General features: G+C 33.5%; 1 protein-coding gene across 2 annotated transcripts; it reads right to left on the minus strand.

The window, feature by feature from the left end:
- Window positions 1–628: 628 nt before the first annotated feature.
- spz4 (Spaetzle domain-containing protein 4) lies at window positions 629–18,554 on the minus strand. Of its 2 annotated transcripts, none has more exons than XM_088260976.1 (4): window positions 18,211–18,554; window positions 3,427–4,592; window positions 2,432–2,593; window positions 629–1,499 (listed from the first exon to the last, which is right to left on the minus strand). In XM_088260976.1, exons 1-4 carry the CDS (start codon window positions 18,271–18,273, stop codon window positions 1,253–1,255), a joined length of 1,638 nt encoding a protein of 545 aa, XP_088117102.1. In that variant the 5' UTR covers window positions 18,274–18,554; the 3' UTR covers window positions 629–1,252. The 2 variants fall into 2 exon arrangements, with proteins under 2 accessions (XP_088117102.1, XP_088117180.1); XM_088261054.1 differs by lacking the exon at window positions 18,211–18,554 and adding an exon at window positions 5,931–6,050.
- Between the last annotated feature and the right edge of the window lie 2,725 nt (window positions 18,555–21,279).

Here is a 21,279-nt window from a genome sequence, read left to right on the forward strand (position 1 = left end):
TTATTTATTTATAATATTTTAGAATATACTAAACAATTGAATGTCTCTTTAAGCCATTTTGCTTTCCAATCAAAAAATGTGTTTAATTTTTACTGTAATTAAATATATTTTTTTAGATATTCAAAAAAAATCAACATGTCAAATTTTATAACAGTATATAACAACATGTCAAATTTTCAAGAGAGACAAATTAATGTTTTTTCATTTTTTATATTTAGATGCCAGTTTTTAGGACGTTATAAAATGATATATTTAGTTAAAATAACTGGCAGGAAAAATAGAGATAAAAAATATTATTTCACTGTCCTTAACACTTGACATTTGGGATTTTGAAATGTATGCCTCATCTCGTGACTCACATTATTTTTTTTGTAAAACTTACATATTTGTTCCATTTTAAATGTCAAAATTTAATCTTGAGAATAATATTGAATTGAACTTCTGTTTTTGTAAACAGTGGAAAAAATGCAAAAATCATAGAAATATATTCAGGTTGAATGTACTTTGTCAGTTATATAACAATATGCTTAAATTTGCATGTCTTCAACCATAAAGGATAATTAAAATTAGTCAACAACTGAAGGAAAAGAAAAGTATTCACAAAAAAAATTCTCAGTTCACATAATAATTTCTAGGTAGTAATATTGTTTGCTGAATAATTTCCATAAAACGAATGTATTTAATTAATTTTACTTTCTTTTCCCATAATCTGTGATTGCTTATTGACATTTATTACCAGAATTAGATTTTATTGTAATAATTAAAAATAGAGTTTTTTTTGTTTAAAAATATCAATTGTGATGAAATCCACACCCTAGTAAATATATCGAGGAGTATATACTACAACTAGGTAGCTTTGAAAAACATGTTTTTGAGTTAGCCACTAAAATGAAAACTTCATTTTCTGATCTACATATATGTGTGCCAAATATATATCGTAATGCATTGAAATCCTCGATAGTTATTATGACTATATTACAAAAACACAAAAACTGATTTAAGAAACTACTTACAATCTTAGTTTTAAATTTCCCAACAAAGCTTACCTAGTTAAAGTAATTACCAAATGGTATTTTATTAACTGTAGGTGCTTTCATTTGCTCAGTAGATGATGTATCCAATTTTAGCAAATCTTTCTCCTCATATCCCAGGTCGGGTCAGCTGGGAGGTGACACGCTCAAGCAGATAATTAGTCTACCGGTCTCGTCTTACCATATATTCAAAGAACTTGTCAAATAACAAATAATTTTATTCATTCATCAGTGTTGATCGTGTACCAATCCGAGGCAGCTTGCTCATACATTTCCTTCCTTACAGCTTCATCCAGTTCTGGTTCTATAGAGCGTGGGCTCCGAGAAGTGACCCGGAACTCGAGAGGCATGTCGTAGCATTTGCAGACGCAGCATGAAGGAAAACGGAACCAATCGGAAAATATTCCTCTGCATTCATTATTGGGATCATATGCCAAGAGTCTGTGTAGTCTGTATTGCTGTTCGCATCTGAAAAAATATATTTTGAGTGCGCTGTAAAATATACAATGTACACAAAAACTGAGTTTAACCCATCAAGGGATTGTTATCAAGATTCTTAATGATATCTCAACAGAGACCAAGTGGTTATTGAGAAGGGAATATGAAAGTCTGGAGATTTTCAATAGATAAAATGTAATAAAACTTCTAGTAAATGATGTTTTCTGGAAATGAATTTTGCCATTTTCAACCGAGTTAAATAAATACCTGTTAACACTTTAAACAAATTCATAAACTGGAAATCAAAGCCTACTGCAACATCTGTCAAATAAAAGTGTTGCCAGATATAAAAGTACAAGTACATAGTAGGATTAGCAGCATCTATTTAAAAAAAGGCAGAATTATACTTGTACACCCAATAGATGTCACCAGTATATGTGTCAGCGGTATGTGGAGGGTGTCATAAGCTTTGTGAACTAAAATATTCCCATCTAAATAACTTCATTTCAGTTCAGCTATTGTTTGGAATCTTAAAAATAAAACTGATTCTCATCTACACCCCAATGGTGAATAGGGTACAATATTAAGTTGTTGCAACATTAATATGATCATTAATTATATGATATTTTAAGATAAAGTTATTAGTCCTTTGTCCCAGCCTTTTAGATCTAGGAGAGGATTATAATTGATAGAATATGGATGATACGTGAAGTGAAGGAAACGTATGTGGGATTGCTCTGTGAGGAAAAGATAATAACAGTGATGGCTAGGGCACTCAGGTTGCATATCCGTGCTGATAGTATCTTATCCAACTTGGACACTATTAAAGTGTCCCTTGAGCCAAAACAGGAATGCATTATTAAAAATATTATAGATTTTTACATCAGGATCATTGATGATTTATGTAAGTATAGTATTTTTGTTGTAAGAACTAAAATAAAATAGATAGATTGTGAATATACCTGCATCCATCGCGGCAGAACATTTGCTTGTACTCATTAGTGCATTTTTCCCAATGCACATATTGTTCAAAGGGATATAGATTCAGTAATGCCAGAACTTCTCCCCTTGTATTATTTGCCCAGAACGGTGCCACCACTTCTTCTTTCACCGGACAGGCATTCCTGAAAAGATTACACTCTTAAATGCTGTATTTGAGAAATTCTTATAAAATAAAACTATCATAACATTTTTGCCGTCAATATTTAGGTGCCTCTTATGGTAGGGACTGACCGGAGCATTTTGTCTTAATATAACGTCCTAACATTGCTCGCGGCTCGCTGTACTGACTATACGAATGCTGTTACGAAGAAATGGCTCCGGGCAGTCCCCACCATTAGATTTCAAAGTAAAGTAACACAAAAATTATTATATTTGCATGGGGATTGTCACCCCTATGAAATATTGATGTGATTACTACTACTGCTGTCACATCGTTTTCCTACAGGGTGGGCAGAGAGGATGGAACGACACAATGTCTGTACTGTCATACGCTCCTAGCTTCCTCTACATCTATACATCTAGTCATACATGAAATTTTGAATGGACCAGATTTGAGGTTCTGATTGATTTGATCGTGTTGACTCTTTCTTGCCCATCCTTATTATGGTCTCCCATTCACATTTCTCAAATATCTCTTTTAGTAATTTTCTCATTGTCCGTTTGCCCTACATGTCTAAACTCCCTAAGAACCATTCTTAATCTCAGCCTTGCGTCCTTTGTAATATCTACTTTTTTCATTTTGTCCCACATACATTTTTCACAAATTCATGTAAGGGATCGCATTGCAACAGCATTTACTCTGCTTTCATTCTTCTCTGGCCAATTCCATGTTTCGCTTCCGTACATCAGTGTTGGCACTAACATTAAACTGTGGACTGCCAGCTTAGCTTTCATGGACATATTGAACAGATAATTTATTTAATGAATGCTTTACTGAAGCTATTTGAATACTTACACTCCTCTCAGTTTGATGATTGGTTTAACTTCTTCTTGAACGACATCCTGAAATAATTGTCCTTCAGGGTTACTGCTCGTTGTTGGAATGCTTGAAGTTGGAGCTGTCATGTGTTCTTTCTTATTATCGCTCACATTTGTCTCTACTCTATCGATACTGATCTTCTCTGTTTTAACACTTTCAGAAAACAGCATCGTCGGAGGAAGAGTTGACATCTTGTCCATAGTCACCGGTTTCCAACCTCCATTTTCTTCTTCGGTATCGCTCGGAGTGATATCTGTATCATAATCCTGCGGTATCGTTGTTTCGGGAGAAGTGACATATTCCGATGTCGTCGTGTCTAACGTCGAGGACTTTATGTCGGCTGTAGGAGGATTTTCGGTAGAAGTGGACGCACTCGTAGAAGCGACTGAAGAAGTATTTTTGATTATCATCCCGTATTTCGGATACACGCTGTTTGTTTCAATGCTCTGCTTGATGGCGGCTTGCAGCGAAATAATCTCCGGTTCAATTTTATTACTTTCTAAATTGCTGTTAGGGTCGTCTCTCACTATAGTTTCATCTTCGAGATAAGATGTTTTGTAAGAGGCTAATTTGACATTTTCTAATTCCTCGTTGACCTTCTCCGCGTTGATCGCTGATAAATTTTCTATATCCGTTTTGTTGTTATTTTTTTTCAGCGGGGAAGTATGTTTATCTTTTTCTTTGACTATTTTCAATTTTGTCGACGCGGTTGTCGTTTGGACGGGCCGGAAATGCGGTACGGTGTAAGGTTCACTAGTGCGACTGGTGGGTCTTTTGGAGTATAACAATTTGGTGTTGATAATGTCTCTGTCTTTAGAATTTCTCCCGTACGATTCGTCTCTTCCGGGGGATTGTAGGTCCGAGTCTATATGGTTAGTTTCTATTTCCGCCTTGAGCACCGATATGTGTCGCTGTTCTCCGTACATGCGGCGCATGAGGCCCTGGTTCTCGTGGACGAACCTCCGCACGGCATGCCAGGGGTAGGCGGCGCCCGGCAGGTTGCAGTAGGTCTGCTTGTTGAGGTCGCAGGGCACCGCGACCGGCGCGGGAGCGTGGGACCTGCCTCCTCTGAAGGCTCGACTGCACGACGACGAGGAGTCGTAGTTGAAGCTCGCGACTCCGCTGACGAGGAGCCACACCACCTGAAACAGTTAATAAAAAATATATTATTTTTGTTTATATCACACATGGATGGGGGAACTTATAACAACACCTTGAACCCTATCAAAACAATTCAGAGAACAATCATTAGAGAAATTAAAAAAAAACGTATCCAACAAAATTATTATTTTCAACATTCCAAGTCCCAAAAGTAGAAACCATTTTCAAAAAAAAGATACAAGCGCCTAAAAGCGGCTTGTGCACTACACGGAATTTTACCGTCCGGCAGTCCAGTTTTTTAAAATAAAAGCGACTACGACAGTTAAGCGTGATCGAATTTCGATCAAGAGCTCCGATCTGAAGAAAGATGGACAAAAGCACAAGCCAATTCAAGCCAATTATCCGTTTTATATGTTAACTGACGTGCCGGACGGTAAAATTCCGTGTAATTTCGTGTAGTGGACAAACGCCCAAAGGAGGTATTTAACATTCCTGTTAAATGAAACAACATTCGGTATTTCCATTTTTTCGATGTTGAACATTAATTTCATCAGATTCCTTGAAGATTGATAGTGAAAGTGAATTCTGAGATACTATTACTGATAACAGTGACGTAACGACCACAGCATACGGCATCTGATCTCTAAGATTTCTGGAAACTGTTAACTTTTCCTTTTCACGAAACGGAGATCATTACATCCGTATTTCATCATATATACACATAGTGGATAGACACCCTCGTGCTGAAAATAATGAAATGCGAATAGCAAAAGATTTTACGGTTTATGGTTCATAGTCTTCTTCTTCCTCTTTTTATAGATCCTCAGGATCCAACAGTAAAATCTTTTGCGATTCGCATTTCATCATTTAGCACGTGGATAGATATCGCTCACTCCTTTCAACAATGTCATTTATCAAAAAACTTGATTTTTCAGAAGAACGTTTTTAAAGTTTAAAAATATAATACAATGTATTAAAAATAAATAGCAAGCCAGTTATTGAACTTTTTACTGTGCAACAGATCTTTTAAGGGTAAAACCTAAAGGTTTTTTCTCCATTTGAAAAATATTTAGTTTATTTATAAAGATAATTAAACAATACATTTTCTTCAAAATGCTAAAACAACACTTTCTGCCCTGTAGCGTGTAAAAATTGAGTTAAAAATATACACTTTTGCTGGGATGTAGTACATTTTCACGGCATTCCGAAAACATGCACAACTCAAAATTGACGAGTGAGCGATTTATGCATTTCCAACTTCATTAAGTTGAAACAATCACACGCCGGGTGACCGACATGCAGTCTGAAATTTACAAAGGAAATCCTACGAAGGGTCTTAAGTGTAGGTACGTAGGTACACGGTTTAAAATGCGACATACCTGCGCACATTCTGCGGCACACAAAAGGAGCAAGTGTGAATTTCTAAACGCCGATTTAGAATCGATTGAAAATAGCGGCCCAACTTTCACTCTGTCGAGTAGTAATTCATACAAGGTCAGCACGCGCTTAGCAGAATGCGTCACCACTAGAGACTTTGATGCAACGAATTTCTCCTGCGACTTGTAGTACCTACGCAGTGCGGAGGCGGAGCGCAGAGGCGTGAGGAGTGTCCGGAAGGAAGAATGCCAGTCCGGAAGGAAGTAAGAAGAAAGTGGACACCCCCATGGGTGTCCACTAAGGAGTCGTCCTAATACAACGCGATCATCGCGCGTTCTCGAATTTTGCTCGTACGAATCCGCGATTAAACATACAGATTTCGAATAAGTGTCTAAATTTAATTTTTATTTTATTTTATTTGGAAATTTGACAGAACAGTTACATAAATTCATAAAGTAATGTTTTTTGCTACTCATTAGTATGAGTAACAAAAAAAACAGGTATTTGTAACAAAATTTCACATTTCGCTCATTCCTTTCAACAACGTCAAATATCAAAAAACTTGATTTTTTAGGAGACCATTTTTAACGTTTAAAAATAATGAAAGGTATTAAAAATAAATATCAAGCCACTTATTGAACTATTTACTGTGCAACAGATCTTTTTAGGTAAAACCTGAATGTTTCTTGTTCATTTGAAAAATATTTAGTATATTTAAAAAAAATAATTAAACAATACCTTTTCTTCAAAATGCAAAAACAACACATTCCGCCCTGTAGCGAGTAAATATTAAGCTTGAAATAAGCCGCTTTTGCTGGGATATAGTACATTTTCAGGGCATTCCGAAAACATGCACAACTGAAAATTTACGATTTTTGATTTATGACGTTCTTGAAAGGAGTGAGCGATTTGTAAGTTAGTGCGAATACCTGGAAGAGGAAAAGGGAAAGATCAAAGCTCAAGTCCAAGACAAATTATATGGACACACCACGATAAGAATGTGTAATTACTACGTTAGCGATATCAGTGCTGACAATGACGAATAAAACAATCAAAATTATGCGGAGCATTGTGGTCTGTATGTTCCCGATAGTTACCTAAGACAGCGTCGGCATAGATTGTTTCACATTCCTATATACATACAGGACCAACTAGCCTGTGGTTATGCCTGTAGGAAGAGCTACCGCTATGCTGAACAATATCACGACGGATATTGATCTGTTCCATGTTTCTGAGGGGGTATTCCAAAGCGGGATTCTTCTACATCTTTAACAATTTATTTACTTCTGATTTGTTGTCTTTATTGTTATTATTACCTTTTTATTTACTTTAAAATTTGTGTTAATAATACACATATTCGCCTTACCTAAATGTAAGTTTCTCGTGTGTTTATAATTATTCAACAATTTGAAATCACGCCGCTTAGTAGGTAGAGAGGATGAAACGCCACACTCTTCTATCCTGACATACACTCCTAGCTTCCTTCGTGTCCATACATCTAGACATACACGCCTTCCGATTGCGTATGCTTTTGACACCACTAGATATCAGGTTCTGGATTACAAGGCATCTAATTGATCTAGTTGTGATAATTAGCGATTAAGTTAGCACCGTATCGATCCGCTACGGTGCCCTGTGCACCATTGGGTGTGGGTTCCTCGCTACAATTAAGCTCTGAGAAGTAGAACGACTTCATATGAATGAGCCTGCACAGTACAGCAATAATGGTTCTGAACATGTTAGACGGTACATTTTTTGTACATAATTATAAAGAAATGTCTAAACTGTTCATTTTGTGGTACGAGCTAATGTCCCAACGTCCGATACGACATATTGATTTATATTTATATGCCTAAGTATTATTTTCCTCCATCGGTAAAAAGATTTCCTGTATATAGTGCTAAAGGTATGATTAAAAATTTACTCATCATTTTACACGAGATGAAAACCGGAAATCAAATTCGTTGCAGTTGTGTTAGCCAGCTTTAAACTACAATGCTATTCGTGAATATTTTTATTTTATCTTTAAATAGATCTAGTTTATGACTAATGTTTATATTTTTTCGGGCATTTCGGATACTGTAAATTAAAAATATATATATCAGATAAATAATGATGTTAAGCAAACATCCAATCCGAACACCTATGTAATCCGAACCCACCCATCCCTCCCGCGCTTTTTAAAAACGGAAATCCGTGCTACCTCATCAACATACATATTCCTGTGCCAGAGAAGATGATTTTACGTAAATTGCGAGACAAAGCTTTTTACTTGTCATTAAATAAATCAAGACCAACTAAAATATTTGATTTCTTAAAAAAAATAATGAATACATTTAAAATTTCACGATATTTGTTTGTTTAAAAAAAATACCCTAAAGATTCTCTGTACTGTAATCCGAAATCTCTACTAGTCCGAAGAGAGTGTAAATTTTCAGCGTTCGGATTATAGAGGTCCTGCTGTATAAACATAATCAATGTGTAGCACTCCTAGAGCAAAGTATTGGAAGTATACTGGTATATATTTTTTTAAAACTTTAAAGTATAAATTTTTGTAGTTTACAATGCACAAATATTTAGGCCAACGCAGCCCGTTATTAAGTATCAAGTTGTGGTAGAGTGGGCTCGAGCCCAGAAACTCCGACTCCGAGTCTAACCATAGGACTACAACACGACACTACCCGACCACAGCCTGACCGCATCTTACCTACTTCCTTTTGTCTATATATATTCAGAAAATGAGACGAATTACGTTTTTTATAGTCTTGGTACTGCATTTTGAAAACGGTAATAAAATAAATTTTGACCGCCGCCGTAGTGGTCAGCATGCTCGCCTACTGTTCTGGAGGTCCCGGGTTCGATTCCCAGGGGGGTTTAATAAATATAAGTGATTTTTTCACTCTAATATTTATTCAATATTACACTGGACTGGTACCTGAAGTGGAGGGCTGATCACCTTTCCTTCATGTGTAATCGATCGAGATAACACTGCGTTTATATGATGCAGTGCATTATGCACCATTAGGGTGCGGTAAGGGATTTATTATTATTATTAATAAAATAAATAAAATATTTTCACTTTAATTTTATTTGATCGAATTCCGCCAGTACCGAAAAAGTTACCTACTTATAATAAAGTTATTTAATTAACTTCGAAAAGTTCACGATGCTAAAATCGTGGTAATTTTTAAATTTAATTTAAGAAAGGAAAATATCTGTTTTTATTATAAACAAAAATATTTTAATTTCATATAGTTTCCGTAGACCTAAGCGGCCCGTTGTTAAATATGGGTGTCAAGTTTTGTTAAGAGTGGGTTCGAACCCAGAAACTCTTTCCCCACTCATACGTTCAACATGTCGAAACCATCTCAACACACCTTTCTTAATTTTATCTATAATGCTTATCTCTCAGCATTGCAATCTTTCCTCATTGTTTTCTTGAAATATTAAAAAAATTAAATGAATCAACCTTGAAAGCTTGCTTAAGTAAACGTGCGATTTTCTTTAAACAAACATATCGCTCACTACTTTCAACAACGTCATATATCAAAAATCGTAAAATTTCAGTTGTGCATGTTTTCGGAATATCCGGAAAATATACTATATCCCAACAAAAGCAGCATATTTTTAACTGAATATTTACCCGCTACAGGGCAGAAAGTGATGTTTTTGCATTTTGAAGAAAAGGTATCGTTTAATTTTTTTTAAATATACTAAATATTTTTCAATTGGAGAAAAAACATTCAGGTTTTACCAATTCCAGATCAATTGCACAGTAAAAAGTTCAATAAGTGGCTTGATATTTATTTTTAATACATTTTATTATATTTTCAAACATTAAAAACGATCTCCTGAAAAATCTAGTTTTTTTTATATATGACGTTGTTGAAAGGAATGAGCGATATATGTATGTATAAATAAATACAAATATTCCCGAGCAGTCAGATGGATGGTTTTATTGTATGTAGATTCTGTGGTGTTCTGAAATAAAAATAATGTGTGATGTACGTAATCAGGTAGGAAATTTTAAAATAAATTCGAATGAATATATTACATGAGTATTTTTTTCTAATTAAATTAAAAGTCAATATTTTTGCTGTAGCTATCAGAAGATGATGGTGTTTAATGTGTTCAATGAAATAAAACTTTATTATTACAAATCCAAATCGATAGCTTAAAATTTTATTCAAGCTCATTAGAATAATCGAAAGTTTTCTTCCGACGACGTTGAGTTCTCGGAAGGGTCATTGTACAAGAAAGGTAGATCGCCTTGGACTTGTAGGTAGATGGAGGAACTTGCTCTAGGATCGGTGTCCTTGGTTTAGTAACAGATCAAGTACTTAGAAAGTTCAGAAACACTTTCTTTCTCAATAGCCTTGCGTAAATAAGAGCCAGGTAAAATATAACTCTATTTATCCAGCAACTTTAGGTCGAAAAATACTCGTATAAAATTATGAATTACTAATGTGTCTTGGATGGAAAATAGATAGATTTTACCACAAAGTGAATGCCGAATCAATTAATAAAATTTATAATTATTTATAGATTTGGCGTTTAATTTATAGAATTCCATTTTAATTTATGAATTAAATTCACAATTAAAATGTAACTTTGTTTTATAATCACTAAAATATTTACTATAATTAAGGTGCAATAAAATATTTATTATGATTTTAAAACAAACGTTTTAATTATAAAATGGAAAATCACGAAGTTAGTGCTTCAAATATAAATTATATGTATTAAATTAGTTTAAAAATACCATAACTAGGCGAAACGATTGTCACAAAATTTATTTTTATGTGTTTTTTTTAACAGTAAAATACAACTTAGTAGACTCAAAAATCAGTGTTTGCTTTTTAACATTTAATGCATAAAATAAAATTATTAATAATCCGTTATTCCCTGTTATTATAAATAATTAGTAAACTAAGACATACATTGTATTTTTTATTAATCTATCTATTTCTTGGGTATATTTTCGTTACACATACACACACGCGAGCACGCACGTACGCACGCATGCACGCACGCACGCACTAAAGAAATAACAGGATAATATGAATAAAACAGAAACGGGTATGTATGAGGAAATGCATGAATGTGGAAGAGGCTAAGATTGTTTCCAAAGACATATAGCGTTCCATTCTCTCTGTCTACCCCCGCGGAGAAGTGACTTGATAGATAGATAATTTATGTATGTTTATAGTAGCCGAGAGTGCTGACCATTACACTGCGGACCGACAGAAAAATATAAGACCCTTTTGTAAAAAAAATGCTAGCTTCATTAAAATTATTCGATAGTTGCATAGAATGTAAGTAGGTACTTTAAAATACTAAAACAATGAAATCATTGTCTTCGTATTTTCTCTATGGTTTGTCAAATAACTTTGTTCGTGCGTTAATAGGTACCTACTCAGTCTGACAACCGCTGAACTGAAAACGCCTTTTCCATCGGTTACATCGATTTGTACTTTTATTTTTGTAAATAAATTTCTCTTAAGTGCTATGCTCTGTTTCTCCATCAATGGGAATGCTAATGCCGCTGCGATGGAACTCGTTTGATGCTCAATGAAGTGGGCGGGGTTAGATGTCCAACGGATCGAGGTGCCTAGAGTAGTAAGGTGCACCTACTTGTAGGCAATCTCATAGAAACCTGTCACTCTTCAGTTTTCAGTTTGGTAAATAGGCATTTCGCCCGAGGCGCGACCAGCCGCCCGCTGGTCTCGTAGATTCATAGCCCTCTTTGCATTCTGTTTTCATTCAACCCAAACTTGCATTGATGTCATTTTTTTATTATTTTTAAATCGGATAGGTACCTACTGGCACTTTTTCTTTTATTTCCGAATAAAATAAAATAAATTGTGATGTCCATGATCTGTACCACACACTCCCAAAGTAAATTTTTAATAAAAAAAGATTTTTATAACAATTTTCACGTCATCAAGTTTATTTTATTTAATTTTTTTTGAATTTCACAATATATAATACAATAACAAGTACAAAAATATTGTATTGTATCGATAGATAAAAAAGATCCCACAATGTAATGACAGCTAATGGGCTGTGTGTAGGGTATACTGTATAAGAGTACATTTTATTTTCGGTTATAATAAAGGGTAGGTACTGGAAAGAATACAATAGATATAAAAAATATAAATAGATTAAAAGTGCTAATATAAAAATACAAATATTTGATTTTAACAGAAAAAAAAAATTGAAATGAAAAAAGTTAACAATAAGTATACTCGTATACTTTATGAGTTATAAATTAAAAGAAATGCTTCTTTGATCGGTTTTTATTTTACTTTACAATACTAATTTCAGCAAAATCTTGAATCGAAACAAATTGAAATATCAGGAAATGAATTCAACAGTTTTGGAATTATGATTATTTTGGTCTTTGCAAGAGGCTGAATTTGTAATATGGGATTTCTAGTACACTATTTAATCTTTGGATAGATATATTAATAGTTTTAGGAAATAAATGTTGGCGCATGAAAACATACTTTCAACACTGTTAACAAAAGATTTATCGTAGCTCTTACAACTTAAATTATTTTGCTTTTCTTTTAGTATTATTTTATTTAAAGAAGTTTCATTCTCTTATGTAGAAAACTTAAAATTAATCTTGAGTATGTCTGTTTGCATAATTAAATAAACTAAAAATTTGATTATAATTTTTACTTATAATATTTTTACGATAGAATCGTCTTTTTAGGGCATTTTCGAATTATTGTTTTCAAGAAAAGACTGCGTTACATTATTTCAGATATTAAAATGAAGAATTTCAAAAACACAAAACGTTTATAACATATTTTTTTAAAGGCAGAAATACCCGGTATAAGATTTCAGCCTATTTTCTATTTCTTATAAGTATGTAGGTAATTCCTGTAATCTAGACATCGAACAAAGCATGTGTGACCACAATAATAAGTTGGATGTGAAACGGTGCTTGGGGAGAAAGAAATATAGATAGGGCATATCCAATAATTTACAAAAAACACACACGATACCTTCAATCTACCGCAATTTCAAATCAAGTTGTAACATGTAAAAAAAAAGTATCATCGCAGTACTTTTTTTAGGTCACTTGCGTCAAGTCGTCACATGCGGCGAGATTCGCGGGAAATCTAAACTCGTTTGTTTCATTTTGTCTCATCTGGGCTGGAATTACAGTGAAAAGATAACGTTTTATCCACTTAGTGTAGATAATTTTTAACTCAACTTCGGCTGTCGATCAGTATTTCCCCCCCTTTATTAACGGCCATCGTCAATTTGTACATAATATAAGTATTACAAGTTGTATAAAATAATATGATAAAACAATATGTTTTCTGTTTTTATTGGTTCGAAAAGTACGAATCTAAACAAGGATGAACATTAAACCAAGGAATTATGCATTATTATAATTAATTATAATATTGTAATTGTACAGGCGTCGTGGCGTACTTGGATAAACGCTCGAAACTGGCGTTGTGGGTTTGATTCCCGCCAAGTGCAAAATAAATTTCAAGAAGGATTTATTTTCAATTGGTCTGGGTATTTATAATGAAATTTTCACTTTTACCTTCCCTATCCTTCAGTATCCTACCTGCAGAATTATAACTAAGTCTCTAATAGAGGCTTTGCGGGTTATTCCTTTTAAAAAATGCTTTATAGTTGGGAAGTGACATTCCAGATGTCCTGGTCATAGGGTCCGCGAAATCGTTGCCGAGGTTTTGCATTCGGTGTATAGGAGTATTGAATCCAGACACTATTCGGCTGTTATAACAATAAAATATTTGACCATTTCTCGTGTTTCTGGTTGGGGCATAAATATTTTTCATTTGCAATAAAAAAAGGATAGATTATTTAAAAAAATGTATTAATTAATTAGATCAAATAGTTTTCTCCAATCACTCAGCTTTATTAAATTTAGTAAAAAAAGCGATTGATTATAATGCAAATAATCCCCAGGTGAATTTACTTTGAATTTAGCATACTTCTAAATATTTATTTTTATTTTTTACCCTTTCTATTGATTGCGAATGAACGTATTGTCAGAAATGATCCTGATTTAAAATAAATAAATATTTGTTTCAAGATTTTACTGATACCATTTGTGAGGAAGTCTTTGTGAGGCGTGAATATAGATGTCTGGGGATTTACAGAGCTTACGACCTGTTATTGGCTGCTTTAAGTGGTCGGTTTACACACTGTGCTATATTTACTATTCTACCCGTGATCGACAACCACATTTATAAAATTTCGGAAACTTGTATTTACGTTTTAATTGAAAAAGAAAACTGCATGATACTTCGTTGGCGATATTTATGGTTGAAATTAATAAGTTTTTACTTTAAGTTTTATTTAGTAAATACCACTATTTTATATTGGTAAATACCACTATTACTAAGTAAAACTTAAATTAACAATGGATAGATTTTACCACAAAGTGACTGCCGAATCAATTAATGAAATAAGTAGTTTATTAGCAGTAACCTTTATGAATGTGTGTGAGATTTCCTGAATTGTTTAATAAATCATACTGTCCGCTTCCGTAGTGTAATGGTGGGCACGCTCGGCTGCCGTTCTGGAGGTCCCAGGTTCGATTCCCAGGGGGATCAAATAAATATTAGTGATTTTCATCCTCTAATATTTATTCAATAGTACCCTGGACTGGCACCTGAAGCGAAGGGCTGATCATCTTTCGTTCATGTGTTAAAATCAAGATAACACTGCGTTTATATGATGCAGTGCCCTGTACACCATCGGGTGCGGATGAGGGCTTGAAGAATTGTAGGTGTGTGAATAATGCTATGGTAGCGACGTGTAGTATTGTTAGGATACTGGTGTAGTAATTATCCTAATGAAGAAGCGGAAACGTCTCAAAACAGGTAGACTAAATTCTTGGTGAGTGGTTATATTACAAACATTTTTATAAAATAGTAAGTATAAATTAAAATTTTAAATTCATACACCAACTACGTTACTAAGCTTAGGTTACAAATCTAAAATGGACTGTGGAAAGTGGGCCTTCAAGACATGCTTTGCATATTTTTTGTTAGAATTATTATTTAGCTATGACGAAATTCACAATATATAAAGTAAATAAGTACTAACATTTGAAATATATTGGAGAAAGTTTACTGTAAAAAATGTCTTACGTTATTAGTTAGTTTTTAGCATAAATTAAAGACAGAATAAAATAACAGCTAAACAGTCTTTTCAACATAAATTTTATTATTATTTTAATAAACGACATCATCACACGGTGTGATTTCTGTCGTTTCCTTATGATTTTATTATATTAATAATTTTCGTCGTCAGATCACCACCTGATGATGTCGGTTACGACAAAACCCGGTCGCTGATCAAATAAAATTTATGAGGTAAAAACTGTTTAGTTGTTTATTCTTTAAAATGCGTTTCCACCAAGAAATGTCGGTACGAAACATAAATCTAATAAATTGAGGATATTTTAATTGAGATTCTTATTGATATCTCAACAGAAACAATGAAGGTATTAATGTGGCAATCTGGAAACTTACAGGAAAAACAATCGATCATTGGATGGTTTAAGAAATCTATTCATACACTGCACTGTGTAGCATACATCATTACAAACATAATTTAACAATCATATTACTCAAATGTCGAAAGTTGTGTGATGTAATTCCATTTTTAATTTAAGTTTTACTGGGTAAATCTTAATATAAAAAAAAATCTATTGTGACACGTGTTTCGATGCATTCCGCATCATTTTCAAACACGCTGGAATGCATCGAAACACCTATCACAATAGATTTGTCAAAATAGTGGTATTTTTCAAATTAAAGACAAATAAAAAATAGATAGATATTACCACAAAGTGTCTGCGAATTGATTAATTAAATTAATTAATTATTTTTTTATGAATTCGAATTTCCTATAAAAATTTCTGTGGTGCTAGATATCTGTTATCTGATGTTGATATACTCATATGAGTATATCATCATATGTTATGAAGTGTATAACGAGTCAATGACATATCATAAGCCTTGTAAATGTCCAGACTTCTTATATTTATATTTCTTCTTCGTTTATGTTGAGATTTCAATAATAATCTTGATAACAACTTATGGAGTTAAATCCAGTATTTGTACATTTATGACATCTCAACAAAGATGAAGAAGACTATTGAAGACTGGACATTTACTGTGCTCACGACCGTCATAGGCTTGGTTAAGTGATCACTCGTGTAACACTTACCAATGCTACCCACGACTGAAAATCACACTACTCAAATTCTTTAAACTTCTAGATATATTGATCAAACTCGTGGCACAGTACATGTGAGTTCACTTCCGACATCTATGTTAGCATATGGAAAGCTTTTATTAAGCAAAGACTCTTTCTATTTGCATGTAAGGTCCGAATTTTGAATTAAATTCACATACTTGAGCCAAGTAGCCTATAATTATTTGCAACATTTTGAGTCTGTCCAAATACTTCACAAATCTGGATTGTCTCCAATTAAAGGAGCTATTTTTATATTATTTCTTCTTAATTTATGTTGAGATGTCCAAATTTTTTTATTTGTGTTGTAAGATTTTAAAACATTCAAAATATCATCTAATTTTCTGTATGAAGGATAGAAAGATTTCTGTAGGAAGAATGTATGGTTATGAATGCGGTTTTGTTTAGAATTTCGTACGAATATAATGTAGATTTGTGTACTAAAATGATTGAATAAACTTTCCAAAGCTACCCCGAAGATTTAGATCGATCACTCTTCGTGCAGAAACCATTAACATTCTCCAAGGAGTGATGTGTTGCCCTAATGGGTGGGGACGAACAATGGCCTGCTGCTGTATTCGGACGGCGGGCGAAATGTAGAAATCGAATGTCGGCAGTCTAGTTTCTGCAGAAGTGGGTTGCTAGGTGAGTAGCTATACTTTGTAGATCGTATTATTAGCTGGTGGCCGGTAGCCTTACACAATGCAACGCCGGAAGATGTTCCCATCGCCTTTTGGTCCATACCAAATACCGCCAAACTGTTACAATTAATTCCATAGCAAATGTAATATCGCATTGTATCCTCTGATAACTGTACAGCATTTAAAAAATGAATATACTATATGAATTGTTGGGTAATATATCCAAAATTAAACAAGGTTATTGGATTGAATTCTAATTTTATTTACATATATATGATAATATGCGACGCATTTCGTCTTATTAAGACATTATCAAACATCTTTTATAAAACGAAACGCGTCACATATTATCATAAATGTATATAAGTACATAAAAGTAGAATTCAACCCAATAACTTTGTTTAATTTTGGATTTATTGCCCAACAATTTAAAATAGAATTCTATCAACTGTCTGCAGTTACAATAAATATATTATTCGAATATAACATGTTTTTGTCTTATCAGCCTATCTGAAAATATTGATATCTCTCTAAATGCAAACGAAATCATTGAAATTTATAAAACAAAACAACTTTGTTTTTAACCACTTTTTTACTCATGTATCCAGATTTAACGTGTACATGTTAAACCCTGATAATGACAGGTTCTATTTTATAAAGTTTAAATGTGCCACAAAGTATCTGCGAAAAATTAATGTTCAAGAAATTATTGAATTTCAATTATTGATGCGGAAGTCACTTTGTGGTAATATTTTTTAATTTTTAATTTAAGTTTCACTTAGTAAATACCACTTATAGTGAAATTTAAATAAAAATATAAATTAATTAATTATTGAACTTTTTACAAAAAAATCCCCTTGTTCCGATTGAATTTAAATAAAATAATCATCGAAACGAGGAATTTAAAACATATATTTAAGCATCACAATAACACTTAATATAATAATAGTTTTACTATTCACCTGTAGATGAAAACATCTGTAGTTTTCGAAACTATTCATATATAATGAAATAAAACATCATCAAGTAGGTAGTATAATTCAAGTGTTAAGTTAAAAAAAATAAATCATTCCACAAAGTTAATGCCGAATCAATAAATAAGATTTTTTTAATCGCCTAACTTCCAAGTGACTCAAATAATACAATATATGTACATCCAGATTCTTAAAAAAAATGTGACAAAATACTTAGTTTAAATCTATATATTTCAATAAATATATATTATTCAGATTATATCAAACAACACAGCAATCGAAAATGAAAATCGAAAATGGAAAAATCGATTAATTTAATCTAGTTTTTTCCATATCATTCGGAAAAATAAGGATTTTCAAAGTTTTAAAAAAAGTGGGAAAAACTTTTCAGAATTTTGATTACTCACTATGAAATTTATCCAGTAGGGGAGAGTCAGGAAGCCCGACACATTTCCACCCCTTTGCTCCATTCTGTCAAATCGTCACTGAACATCCACTGATCACTTCTAACAACACTACTCGATTATCACCAGTACACAAGCTTTAATAATTGACTAATCTTGTTTTAAAAGACACACTTTTCACATTTTTCAATCCTCGTTTGCGGGAAATTTTCGTTAGGCTGTTCGAACTCTGAACGCGTGCGGTCGTGACGACGTCTGGAGACTGAGTGAGTCGTGAGCCGGTGCGAGTGACAGTGCTGACCGGTGGAGGATGAAGACGGGTGATGGCGGGTGACAGCGGGTGATGGTGGGTGGCAGCGGGTGGTAGCGGGTGAAGCGAGTGTCGGGGCGGTGGCGAGACTAGCCGGCCAACCCTTCTATCTTTCACCATAGTTCGCCAAATGTATCTTGCCACTTTGATAATAAATAATCTATTTTTTAAAGAGACCATAAAAAATGCGAACTGTCACACGAATGTGCGGCAAAATGATGTATAATATATGTTCGAATGGTAAAGTAAGGAAAGAATGCAAGGCTGAGATAAGCATTTTTGTTAAAATTAAGAAGGGTGTATTGAGATGGTTTTGACGTGTGGAACGAATGAGTGAGTAAAGAACGGTAAAACTTTAATTTTTAAAAATTAATTTAATAATCATTTTAATTTGTGAGACAATCGTTCGTCTTTTTATAGAATTTTAAAGCAAATATTTTTATAAGTATACTAAAATAAATCACACATATTTTGAATATTAAACGACCTTCTAGATTTCGAGATTTCTAATTTTTACAAAATATATTTAAAATGTTCAACCCTCTTTATTATTTTTTAATAGATAACAAAATTTATTTATTAAATTAAAATACTCTCGATTCTGTTTTGATATCTTGAATAAAAAACAGAATGTCAGAAGACAGACTTCCACGTATAGGGAAACCCTGAAGGAGGTAGACCCCCAGGCAGACCTCCAAGAAGGTGGAGAGATGCTGGCAGTCAACATCCCAAGAGCGACACAGAGATCCTGAGGATCTATAAAAGAAGACGAAGAAGAAGAAGAAGAAGAATAAAAAATATCATAAAAATGATTTTTGGAGTTGGAGGTTACACGATGGGATGATCCGAGGTTTTTTGTTTCACCATTTTTTTTTGCTTTAAAAATTGTTACAGAAATTAATCAAAAATCTTGATAAAGATATGCCAAGATATAGTGATCACACTATAGAGAGAGAGAAAGATACTTGCGAAGAAATTGGGTCCCGCGGTTACCGTAAGAAAAAGTGTGTGCACTCAGTAGGTCACTCTCATTGCGGAGGGCATCTACACCGTCTCACTTTCTCTTTATGCATAAATAATATATAAGAAAGAGATAACTATACTTTTATTCTCTCGCAGGTAGGATTATATGTGAGACGTACCGTTATCCGCGCTAAGCAATATGTTGAATGAAGTATCTTGCATTTGGCCTGGTCTGCAGAAGGCGAACAGAGGAAAACAAATCGAGCGCGTATGTAAAAAGATCGTACGATTTGTATGGAAAATTTCATTGTACAGTGGTAAGGGTTGATACCTTTCTGTGAGGATGACTGTCCCTCCGGAAGGAAGAGCTCGCAGGTAGACCCTGCCCCAAGGTACTGTGGGAGCCGAGTGTGACTCGGCAGATAATGATTGCGAAACTCTCCGGACAAATTGGATGAATCGAATACAAACCGCGAAAATTTAACACACACAACAAACAGAAGAAAGCAACGGATTAAGAGCAATCGATAGACAAGTAACCGGTAGCCACTAACTGGAACCAGTAATCGCAGGTAGCGAGTAGCGAGTGGCGAGTGGCGAGTAACCGCGCAACTACTCATCGGAAGACAAAAATTAGTTATCTCATTTTTTAAAATTATAACGTCCAAGTGACTCTGAAATCTAGCTACGGCTTATGCAACACCGCTTATCATGACTCTACTCAGGCTTCAACTTTTTAAGTTTCATAGCCTACGCCTGCTCGTGAGTGGATTTACTCTTTATGTTTAAAGTTACTATAATTTCATGTAATTCATGAGTGAAAATTCTAGGCAAAAACACTCGCCTAGTTATCTCATTTACTAGATCGCGAAAATGTTCCATTTTATTTCTCTCGATTTTTACAGGTTCAATTTTTCATTGTCTTTATTTTTTTTTAAATATGTTTTTTTTTTATAAATTCCTTCATTTTAACACTAATCAAAAAATAGTTTATAACTAATTAACTAACCATCACGCAGCTTCCTCGTAGGGTCAGCAGAGAGAATAGAACGCCACGCCAATCTGTATTTGCAAACAGTCTTTGTCTCTTCCACGTTCGTGCATCTTCAAGTATTTGAAATACTTGATGATTCCAAGTTTTTCCAGCTTCTATTAGCAACCACATACATATACTTGTAAATTGATAATGTTAGTTCAGTTTTTCCCAATCATTCAACGTTTGTCAAGTGGAAAATGAAAATATAATTTTCTAAATATACTTGGTCCCCACAATAATCTTCGAGTTAGCACCAAGACACGTTAATTTATGTATTTTGCAAGTATTTACTTATTCTACCAATAATTACATTTTGACTAGTTCCATACGACTCAGACCCAAAATACAAGAAATGATATTACGTAAATTATTACGTATCTTTTATTTCTTTTAAATATGCTTCTTATGCCTATTTATTATACCTGTTTATTGTTTTTTTTTGTCATGTATTAGTTTTGGTAATTAAAAAAAATTGTTTTTTTTTTGGAACTTTATTATTCGTGTTCCAGTCTTGTTAACCTTAATCCCATGTCCCAAAATGAGAAATAGAAATTACTCATCGATTGCGTTTCAGTTATCCACCGATTGCGTTTAAATTTTGGCACAACGTTGCATTTTTGTTGCGACGCCGACGTATTGATTTTTAAAAACATTTTTTTGCGTGTGAAAGGAAAAAACATGTCAAAAAACACCTTTTTGACCGTAATACTAATAATAGTTACATGATGTTGCTGGAATTAACACATAAGTTTAAATATAATGT

The sequence above is a fragment of the Brachycentrus maculatus genome, unplaced genomic scaffold (assembly GCF_059751285.1).
Source record: "Brachycentrus maculatus isolate JH-2025_06_01 unplaced genomic scaffold, ASM5975128v1 h1tg000003l, whole genome shotgun sequence".
NCBI lineage: Eukaryota > Metazoa > Arthropoda > Insecta > Trichoptera > Brachycentridae > Brachycentrus > Brachycentrus maculatus.

Coding starts and splice junctions, on each gene's coding strand:
- spz4 (XM_088260976.1), bottom strand. CDS start 18,273: ATGGAGCAAAGGGGTGGAAATGTGTCGGGCTTCCTGACTCTCCCCTAC. Junction 4,593..18,210: donor CCTACTGGATAAATTTCATA/GTGAGTAATCAA, acceptor TAACTGTTTCAG/GTGGTGTGGCTCCTCGTCAG. Junction 1,500..2,431: donor TTCTGCCGCGATGGATGCAG/GTATATTCACAA, acceptor ATATTTTTTCAG/ATGCGAACAGCAATACAGAC.